General features: G+C 48.3%; 1 protein-coding gene across 1 annotated transcript in view; it reads right to left on the bottom strand.

Annotated features, from left to right (window-relative positions):
- PLEKHO2 (pleckstrin homology domain containing O2) overlaps positions 1-11,248 on the bottom strand; it is a 25,296-nt gene that overhangs the window by 7,232 nt on the left and 6,816 nt on the right. Inside the window, exons 3-5 of the mRNA XM_009280497.2 lie at positions 10,489-10,605; positions 3,219-3,323; positions 560-658 (exon numbers count right to left, since the gene is read on the bottom strand). Coding sequence (XP_009278772.1) covers positions 560-658; positions 3,219-3,323; positions 10,489-10,605 — 321 coding nt within the window. The remainder of the gene's footprint in view (positions 1-559; positions 659-3,218; positions 3,324-10,488; positions 10,606-11,248) is intronic.

Raw genomic sequence — 11,248 nt, forward strand, 5'->3', positions numbered from 1 at the left:
TTTCTTTTTTTTTTTTTTTTTTTAAGTGACAGATCCAGAAAATCAGTTAAGAGTAGACAGGCTAGTCCATAAAACTGCCTGGGAGAATAATGTATTTTGTTTCAGACCTAAGGAAGGGCTTGTAAGCTTGAAAGCTTGTCTGCTTTTTCCAGTTAGCTTAACAAAAAATACAGCTTCTCCCCACAGACTGTGCAGTTCTTCTACCTTTAGACCACTGTGGCTACAAAATCATCACTTCTTAGAAAATAAATATAGGAGCTTCAGTCTCTTCTGATTAAAGTGAAACTATAATGGTTCTCACCAGACGGTGAAGCAGCTCATGAGTTATGGAAAGCTAAATATATCATAACATGTTGCAGCAACTACAGATCTATGGGAACCTGGAGCTTCGTTAGAGAGGTGCTGGCGCAGTCTTTCCCAGAGGAAGCTGTTTCCCCTGTCAGCTTTCTCTGGGGTCTCTGTACCCGGGGTTTTTCCTGGGGTTTTGTACCTAAGTGGAAGAAGCAGCTCTTGGTGATCCCAGCTGGGGAGATGGCTCACCCCAGGGGGGTGCACTTACCTCCTTTAGGTGACTTCTCGTGGGTGGCCTGCGTCCGTGGGTCATTTTCACTCTGTCCCGAGTTACGTGGTCCAAGGAAAGGCTCTCGTCTACTTTCACCTTTAAAAGGGACAAGAGGAGGGAAAGAAAAAAGGAAGAGGGTCATTAATTTCTCAAGATATGTCTATAAAGTTCTCACTGTCACATATGAAGAGATGGAGCATTTGGATCCAGGAAGGATTTGAATATTTCACCACTACAGTCTTTGCCTCAGACCTTAGTTACAGCCTGCATGCAAAGCCCTGAATGTACGTGACGGATATTTAAGGTATCTGTCCTATACTGAGCCGTGTTTATCTAAAAGACACTCCAAAGCAAAGCATCCACCTTCAGAGGTTTGCGATGGCTAACCTCCCCTCTACCTAAAGGGCAGGGAAGGAAGGACACAAGGCAGCTTTGTTGTCCTCGCTGCAGCCTGGGCTTGGACCGGCTCCTGCATGTGGCAGAGCACAGCACCGAAATTGCTGTTGCCATCTTAGAGGTGAAAGCTCATTAATAACCGTGACCTGACTGTGAACTGTATCAGCAGCGCTTCGTTACAGGCCTTCCCTTCTACAGCTCTAATGACTGCAGGATGCTGAAGAGAAGGTGTGAGCAGTGACCTGGATTAACTGCAACTCTAGCTGAATTAATACATTTATTTCCTGGAATCAGATGAGAAATCCACTGCCTCCCGCATGTGGGGAGGAAGGTCCCAGCCCCCTGGCAGGTATTCTCTGTGCTGGCTCTGTGACCACCCACCCACCCATGCTGCGATGGCTGACGGCTGGAGACTGCTCCATGCAGAGGGGCAGCACCAATGACCGGGGATGGTGAAACATCAGCGTGTCCTTGGTTTGCTGGCCACAAGTTTGTACAATAGGAAAGCTGGAGAGGGTGAAATAGGCATTTAAAGGGAAAAATGGGTCCCAGTCCCTGGCTGATATGGCAGAGTGGTTTTACAGCTCTTTCAGCGGAGAACAGCTAATCCAAGCCAGCTGAGGGTTTGACCTGTTAGCTTGTGCCTGGCCTGTGCGGAAACACTTTAAATCTGAAGTCTGATCCTTGCTGGAATGAATGAGAATTAGAGGCTGGCTCCCTCTGAGAACCCGGGTCCTCATAAAGAGGATAACCCAGGCCACGGGGCAGGGAGGTGACCTGAGATCCCACCTTACTGTGCTGCCGCGGGGGTGTGCAGAGTTCACTGCCCACCGGAGAGCCACATGCCATGCCCCTCCAAGCAGCTCCAAGCCGGCGTGGGGTCACTCCAGCAAGGGCTGAGCAGCATTGCATTACAGGACATTGCATCTCCCACCTGCTGAAACATGAGAGCAGACCTGGCTGCTAAGCTCTCTGCTGCTGGGTTTTATCTTTCCAGGCGGCTGCTGGTCCCAGCTGGTCCCTTAAATTCCACGTGCTGCTTCCCACTTGGTCCAAGGGCCCGAGGAAACGCTACACCCCACTACCAGCAAAAACCTGACACTAAGTGCCATTTGCCTTGGCAAAAAAGGAGCATGTTCCAGCCTCTCCTCCTGCTTTTGCACTCTGCTGAATAAAAGCAAAGCCCAAGCTCTCAGAGTTTGCATCTCTAGTACCATATCTGCAGCACTTAGCCCTTTTCTCAAAAATTTACTCATTGCTTCAGTTTCCTTTGCTAAACAGATCTTGCCAATTGCTTCGTCCCCTCGTTACCCTGCCCATTTCTTCTTGAGTCATTCCTGTGATGGTGGTTTTGTGCACTTCCTTTCAGTTACTGAAACAACTGCAGAATAGATACAGCTCCTTTGGTTTAGTTCAGGACTGATTTACAAGCTAACAGGGAGCAGGGCAAGGTTAGTCAGGCTCTAGGATGTGCAATTTTCATCCTTGGAGAATTTGGGATTGCAGGTGTGCTGGGGCCAGCTGAGAGGCAGGCAGGTTTGGCCGGGGCCACGGAGTAACTTTCCACCAGACTTCTCTCCAGACTGCAGGTGGAATAGCTGGTGGACTGAGTCACTTCAGATTTTTCCAGTCGTGAAGACTGGGCTATGTCCTAACCAAATGCCTCCGTTTCCAGGCTGCTTGGTGCTGAGGATCATGGCAGCGTGGGGAAGACACGTCTCTCCAGGCTGGAGCCCCAGCTCTACACAACTCAGTGCTGCAGCTGCTTCTCTGCACAGGCGCTTCCACTGGGAAAGGGGAACACCCCCGCATTCGCTGATCCCAAACCCACTGAAGCCACCAGACCATCTCACACTGATTTTGGTGAGCTCTTGTGTCCCGTGGGCCTCCTGATGGGATGTTAGCTCTTAGCAGCACAGACCAGCCCTCCAGCACACCGTCTACTCAACCAGCTGTCCCTGCCTCCCTGCATCTAACCCTGGCCAGAAGAAAGGGAAAAGCAGCAAGACATAGGATGGTGCAAACAGCTCTCTACATGTTCTCCCTTCTTGGGCTGGGAACCAAAGTGGCTAAAAGCTCCCAGCCTGTGGGGATAAGACCTGGTTTGCCTTGAATACCATCTTTCTCTTTCCTTTGATCATGGCTGGCATGCAGGAAGGACAGGGAGCACAGGGGCTCAGGCAAGTTCTGCTTTTAACTAAAAAAGCAGTGGATGAGAATCGACACAGAAATACAGGAGTTTGAAAACTGTTCCTCTTACCTCATCGAATACTTTGTTTTTGCCTCTATTGATCCCTTCATTAAGAGCTTTTATCCATGATTCCTTTTCTTCCAAAGTTGGAGCTTGAAATTTGATATCATGAACCTGCAAGAGCAGAGAGACAATTTTTGCCTAAGCATTCCTTGCCAGGAACAGAGGTAACTCTCTGCTCTCTGTGTATCACTTCAGTTTCTATATAACATCCAGTTCCAGACTGTTTAAACTACAGATTCCTTTGTGCTTTGGCAAGTACTTCACTTCATAGCTCTCATGAACAGGATTTTGTTATGCTGAACAGCTTGTTGCTGTAGTTTTATTTTTGCAACTAGTAACTAAAGTAGTAAGAAAGTAAGAGTTTCCTCCTTCTGCAAAACGCTCAGAATAGCTCTTAGAGCAGTGGCGAGTTGTACAGCGAATGGTCACACTGTGCACAGAGAGTCAGACTGAAGGTCCAAGTCATTTTGTGCTGGTTCAGATGCAATAAAGTACTTTATCTCCAACTTCCCCCCAAGGCTGCAAGCAACGGGAAGGCTGCATGCAGCAGGCTCTGCCTGCTTCCCTGTTCCTGCGGCTCTGCGGAACAGAACTGATACAGGAATCTGGGGCTCTGACCTTGGCTGCACTAACCCTGATTCAGCCGAGCACGGACGTGATGAGGCATAAGGGCAATGTAAGTGAAAAAATTAACCATATCTTTTTCTGTTTGCAAATGAAGAAATACAGCAGTGAATGCTACAGACATACTTTCTGGGGCTTGAACAGCTGTCCTAAGAAGATGGGAAGAGTTGGCCATACAAGAGGGAGCTGGCAAGAAGCACGGGACACAAATAAGGAGGGAGCGATGGGTGATTGTATGGCCTGTCCTCCCTTCAGCTAGCTCTCCCCTCCCTCCAGGGCAGTCCCATGGCTGTGCTCAGTGTTTCGAATCTCTTCTTGACCGCATCAGGAACAATAGGTAGGGTGTTATTTATTTCACTGCTGTGCTCTCTGAGCGCCTCACCAGTATTATGTAGTTTTGCCCCAAAGTACACTTCAGGTGAGAGAAATATCACCTTCACGTTATAGGTGGCTCTATGGCAGGCTGGCTTGGATCCAAACAGCTCCATGCAGTGCCCTAATCCGCACTGCACAGGCACACAGAAATGCTCTTGTGCTAAAGAACATCATCAAAGTTGCAAAATCAAGCACTTAAAAATTAGACAATCCCAGTGTTGCCAGGGCAGCCTGCTGTGCATGTTCCTCCTCGCACCATCCCTAATGAGAGGGGTGGCACTTCTTACTGAGCTATCCCATCGTGTGTTTTATCCTCGTGGGTCAATATGTCTTATTGATTGCACTCTGCTCAAGCCCTGCCCTGAAAACAGAATTACTGACTCCCCTGACAATCTTTTCTTTGCTGCTTATCACTACAGTATCTGGGGGCTTCACAAATTACTTTTCAGAGCAACTGCAATTATCCACCTCTTACAGCTGGGGAGGTGAGATACAGAGAGGCTCATCCAAAACACATACTAGTGGGGTCTCATTTGGAATAGTTTTTTCGGGTATTTAACATCCTATAGGTATTCTGCACCTTCCCATTGCCTTCAAGAGCACTTGTAGTACCAGCCTGTTCGTAAATGAGGCCCCACATTCTGAAATCACAGCAGTGTCTATATAAAACAGGGACTATATAAAATGAGGGTGACAAAGCTAACGGTGACTGACAGTCGAATGCTCTTAGCAGCTCCCTGTTTTGTTTATGGCACAAGAAAGCAGCAACTGTTTTGGGTCTCAGCAACTTCTGAAGGTACCATCAGGAATTCTGCAGAACTAAAGCCTGATCTCCTTACACCCACTCTTGCTGATTAGCTAGAAACCGACTGCCCTCCCCTTCTGCATTTACTCCTCGCTTCAATGCCATGGTTTTACATCTGCGCATCACAGTGACAAAGTGCCAGACTCTCACAACCAGCATGGCAAGCAGGGAGTTAAGCAATTTGGGGAAAGATTATTTGTTCGATTAGTTTGCACATAAGGTGACAGGACCACATGTCTTCCTGAGAGCTCAGAGGAGAGGTTAGGGCCTGAACCACAGCCCACTGCAAAAAGAGCCCTTCGTCTGGGGCGCAGAAGGGCCACGCTAACCAGGGAACCTAAGGGAAGGCAAGGCTCCAAAACAGAGTGACAGCCAGATTTTGTTTTAGTCCAAGCAGACCTGTTTTTGTGTGTGCTTAAAAACTTTTTTTGTTTGGAAATGATTTTGCCCCAAAGCTTTGTGATTATAAAAGCTTATGAGAAAGCTCTACTTGTGAGCAGCTGAGCTGCTGCACTGCCTGGCAAAGACCTGGCAGCCTGCACCAGGGTTTAGAAATCTCTGTACATGTTGTTCAAGGGAAGAATTCCTGCCTCACTTCAAGCTTCCTCTTCTAATGCCACTTTCTGTGCCTCATTCTCGACAAAAGCCTCCGGCCTCCCGGAGCTGAGACTGTGACTAAGCACTGGTGTCAGTAACCCTGCGGCAGAGCAGAGTGAAGGCTCGGGGGGATGGTTCATCATTAATGAGAAGCTGAGATGTCCCTCCGGCACGCAACCCTCTGCCGCACAACGTAACGCTGACCAACTGCCGCGGCCACCGAAGGCAGACACAATGGATGGTGGGGGAAAGGGACTCGTGGAAAGATGCTCCCAAGGCATCAGCAGAAGGAGCCCTCCAGTTTCCTGATGGGCTGGGCAGGGGAGGACAAGCAGTACTCCGTGTGGGACCCTGCTCCCTGTGATGAGGCAGCACGGGCAATGCCAGACACGCTGCTGCAGCCCTGCTCCCTGCTTGCACAAGTCCCTGGGGCTGTGACACAGCGGGGCAGCATCAAGGCTCGCAGCAGGTTCCTCCCAGTACACCCAGTTATCTTTGTTTGAAAACTTTTTTCTCCTTTTTAGAACAATATCCACCGACACCAAGGAAGCGTCGTGTTGCTGGGGCTCTGAAGCTGGTGCTCGGGATGCTGCCAGCCAGAGTCTCTTTGTTGCCTTGCAGTCCCTTGTCTGTCTGCATTCATCTGTGGCTCACATCCTCGGCCATGGCACTGGGGAGAGGAGGCTAACCCAGAGCAGGGTGGATGCTCTCTATAAAGCAGATGGCTGCGGAGAAGAGGCAGGAAGGAGCTGGAGGAGTTGGTCTCAGTCCTGCCTGCCACTGGGGCTCTGTACACTAGTCTGAGACCCCCAGGTCCTCTACAAACAAGAAACAAGTGAATTTATCTTGTCTGTATTTTTACTCATTTGAGTATTCAGAGATATCAGAGCCTGCACCTGAAGATGGATACTCCCCACAAAACGTTAAGCAGGGTCTGTTCTCCAGCAGCAATTTAAGGTAGAGTGTCAGTGACACCAATTCTAAGAGAGCAGCAGGCACATTTGCTCTCCTTCTTGCTAAGGCAGCTGAGACTGAGTCATGCCATAAACAACAGGCTGGTGTGCCAGGAAAAGCTGTCATGGCTAAACCTAATGTGATAGTGACCATTGTAAGCCATGAATACAGACTACGCAGTTTACTGTCGGTTAACTCAGAGCACAGCATGACCAGTCAGCTCCTGCTGAATCACTGGCTAGATGTCATGCAACAAGAGACTCACACACGGGTCACTGTCCGTGACAGCAGTGGGCACAGTCTCCCCGATTGCTCCATGTCTTCTCGGAGACATCAGTCTCTTCAAGCAGTGACAGTCTTATGGCTATGCTGACCCTGCTTTCCAGGAAAGAGAAGTGTTCCTGGGGTCAGCCTGTTGTACCTGCACTAAATGATTTAACAGACAAGCTCTGGAGAACTGTATAGCTGCAGTTTAAGACCTTTACCAACACTAGCTCTTTGCTGAGCAATTCTGCTAGATGCTGCTGATCTGCAGCAGAGGTTGGTGACAGAAACCTGTGCTTGCTCCTTAGCTGTTTCAGTGCAAAGCCTGGTGTTGGCTTCACTTCAGTGGGGCTGGGCTAAACTGGACTGTGAACTGCTTGTGAACTGCTGGTTTAGGTGTGGGAACGTGTTCCCTTCTGCTGACTTTTAGTACGGGGTGGTCACCTCCAGCAGAAGCCAGAGCAGAGCTGGGGAGGTAACATCTTAAACTACCAAGAGTGCACCAGAGTTTATCTGCCAGACGTGAGGTCATCTCCTGCCGCCTTCTACATGACTTTGTCAGGTTAGATCATGGAGGGAAAAGTGGAAGCCAGAGGACTGTCAATTAGGGGATTCTTGTGGTTTTCTGCAGTTGAACCAAGAGCTACCTCATCCCTGGGAATAACGCAGCATCTCTGCCAAACTGGCAGACCCCAGGAGCAGACTCTTCCATGCACAGGGCAAACGTGCCTCACTGCAATCTACTGCAGCTTCCAGGCTGGGCCCCTGGTGAAGGCAGCTGCAGGTACCTCCAAAGTCGACCAAGGGAAAAATAAGCAATGGAAGTTTCCACCCCTGACCGCAGGTGTGAATTTTGTGCCTGGCCATGCTAGGAAAGGACGCGTAGGGAGCTGCAGTGCTTGCTTGGGGACTCTTTCCCTTACTACCACCCTCTTTCTTCCCATTCTTAAGACTTCCCTGCAGCTGAAGGCTTTCAGACCCACTGAATACCAGACTTGTGCCAATCTCTGTAGTTTCTAGGCAGTTTACACCAAGCATCATTTACACTGCTTTTTGCATCGTGAGTACATTTTAAAGTCTCCAGGCCAAGGCTGCTGCCCTTTCTTACAAACTCAGCTCTCTGCATCCAACAGTTTTCATTTAATTGCTGCAGGTGGAATGAAGCATTTGAGACTTCTCAGCAGAACAGCTCTTTTGCATACTTCCAGCTTCCTTTGCTGAAGAATTGAAGCTCAGGGGGCAGTGCTTGCTTTCAGTTCTATACCAGTGCAGGCGTGTGATATGCTCATATTGTCACAGCTTAACACAAATGTCATCCTTGTGAACAGGGCAAGCAGAATCTGGGGTACATCCATCAAAGACCACTGTTTAGCAAGGCAACTTATTTATTCGGGTGCAACTCTAGCCACTGAGTAGTTTTAACTGACTGATTCATGTCCTCTGCTCTTCAAGAATATCCCATCCAAGATTTAAACTAGGATTCCCCTACAGCTAACCTGGGCTCCTTGTATTCAACAGGGAAGCTCCTATTTGTGCACTGAAACAGAAATGGCCTTTCCTAGCTTGTTCATAAGTCCCACAAACTCACTGGCTTTCTGCATTCCTCAGCATTGCGCTCAGAAGAGGGGGCAAAAAACCCCTAGCAAGATCTGGCAGGGCTTGGCAACGCAGCTCACAGGGTGATTTTAAACTGTGGATGGCAGCAAGCCTCCCAAATGGAAAATGTTTAGCTGATATATATCGCCACAGCTGCAATTTCAAAACAGAAGAAGGACAGTTGTGTACATTGGCCTCCTAACTGAAGCCTGTTCTAACATCTGCCAAAGTATGTTGTGTGTCAACACCCTCACCAGATTCCCAGCCAAAAGGAGGGTGGGAGGGGAGCTACAAACAGGGAACTTTTCATTTATAAAAGCCCTTACTTTCACCAAAAGAGCCTTATAAAAAGTAGCCTCTATCTAGGTCTCCATTTAATCAGTGGCATGAAAAACAGGGGAGCTGTAAACTTGCCAACATGCCAAAAGGATGAAGTTACCCTTTCGGGGCAGAGTTTGGGCATATCTTTCTCCCAGCAAGAAAGGAAAGGTTGAGGAACAGGTCTCACACCCTGTGTTGATTCATGCAGCAGTGCAGAGACATACACAGCTATTACACACTTCGCCTCTCCAAGTAACATACTTGCAGATCATAATAATTCCTACTATGCTGCCCATCTCTGAGCACACAGGCTTTTATTTCGCCTCCCTGGGAGTAGGAGTGCACTTGTAGTTATTGAGCCACCTCCTAGAAAACACACCAAACCCGCCAGGGTTAGCCGCTTTCAATCTAAAATTGACATTATTTCTGATTAATCAAGTTACAAACCAAACACTAAACCTCCACTCAGACTGGAGAGCTTCACTGCTCTGGGATCCAGGGCGGAGCAGGAGCTCACCAGCCCAGGGTGCAAATTTCCAGGCTATCACTTTGGTGCATGATGCTTAATATCACTTTTCTCCCCAACACAGACTGCGCCTACTTGCAAAACGAACATCATTCACCTTCTCTCTCCACCCCCACCCTGGTCCATGTGTTTTGGGGCAGGACAGTCCTTGTTTTGTTGTTTTGAATGAAGTTTAGCACAATGATGCTCTGAACTCAGCTGGGGTCTTATTATACGAATAAACACTAAGTGACTGGAGTGAAAGAATAAGCAACAATGACAACAAGGACTAAACAATCTCCATTTATTTAAACAAAATGGAGATGAGGGAATGCAGGCACGTTGGTATTTTTGCCTATTCACATTCTTATGGAAATGAATATGTTTTGTCCCTCACAACCTCTCAGATTTGCGTGCAGGGGTTTAATAAGATCTCTGATGCCAATAAAATCACATTTAAATTAGAATGTAAGTCAAAATGCAATGCCTCAGAGCAACAGCAGAAGCATCCTAGCCTATAAAGATGCTGAAACGGATAGCATGTAAGTAGGAACTAAGAACTTCCAAAGATGTGTAGTGATGATGAACCTACATAGGAAGTAAGTCAGTCAAGCATGTCCTTGCATACAGTCAGTGCCCAGATGGATGTGTAACTTCTTTGCAACACCAGCCTGGTTGTTAGGTTCTGGATCTAACCAAACGCTGCGCAGGACACTAAAGATAGACTTTATGAATTCTGCAAAATAAATCTTTTCTCCTAGGAACTGTTCAGCTGCAAGCAGCTTTGCACTGGAGTTTCTCAGATCAATGGTTCCAACTCCAGGAACTGTCTCAGTACATGGATTGGGATCATTGATTTCGCTGGAACTTAGGCAAAGCTACAGCATGTGCAGCTAGGACAGGGACACTTCCTCACCCAGTGCACATGGGGGAACCACAGGGAATGGTCATGCTCCACTGCTCACGGAGTACTGGAAGAAAGAAAATGATAAGGCTGGAAAAATATCAAGAGGAAGAAGTTGAGTTGCAGGAAGACCCTTTCCCCACCACAAGAATAAAGTCTACAAGACAGTAGCGTTCCTCCTTACACACTGTAGACCATTCACAGCTATAGGTCACTTCTTTCAGCTGCCAAAGAGCTAAATCTCAGCGCCTTTCATCTGCTCTGGGCGCAGCTGCCCGGGAACTCATTTTGGAGTCTGCAGACTTGAGGGTGATGAGAAAGGCCATCCTACCTTCTTACCCGGGGAGCGGATTAAAATGAAACGGTTTTTCTTTTTTAGTAGCGCACGCAGTTCCTGGCACTTGTCATAACTCTCCAGTTCCACTGTTTCTATGCACTTCTGTTCGTCCTGCAGAGAGGGAATGAAACATTATTATGAATAGGAGGTACTGAAATCAATCATATACCATCAAACTCTGCGTGTCTTCCCCTTGCATTTGTCTAAAAGCTCTTCTGCCTTAAAAATAACCTGCGTGCAGACAGCAAGCCCCCATAAATCAGGCTGACATCTCACTAAGAAAACACCCTAGTCTTTAAGCTACAGGCCGATTTGTGGCTAGTAGTCCACAGTGGCTGAGCAAATATCATGTGGACAGTAACACCAGCCTCTGCCATCTCTGTTGGCCTCATCCAGGGATCTGCAGCCAGAAACAAGGCGGGAAGGTCTTTGCCCATCATCCTGCCCCAGCCACAGGTTGAGAATGTGCTGTCAGTCCCAGCGTAGGAAGGAGAAATAACATGATGCACTTTTATAAACCTTCCTGGCATGATCTCAGAGTGCTCCCCAGGCTTCTCCTTCACGTGGCGACACTGCCTCCTCACCACAATGAATGCAGGAGATGTTATTCTGCTTTTTCACAGGGAAGACGATGCAAGCATCATGACGGTCCAAGCAGGAAGCCCAAGGCAGAGCAGAGATAAGAGGCGAGCCCTGCCGCCGTGCCAAGCCTCAGCAAGGTCAGTGGGACCCATGTGTGACGGGGACACGCTCC

The sequence above is a fragment of the Aptenodytes forsteri genome, unplaced genomic scaffold (assembly GCF_000699145.1).
Source record: "Aptenodytes forsteri isolate BGI_AS27 unplaced genomic scaffold, ASM69914v1 Scaffold83, whole genome shotgun sequence".
NCBI lineage: Eukaryota > Metazoa > Chordata > Aves > Sphenisciformes > Spheniscidae > Aptenodytes > Aptenodytes forsteri.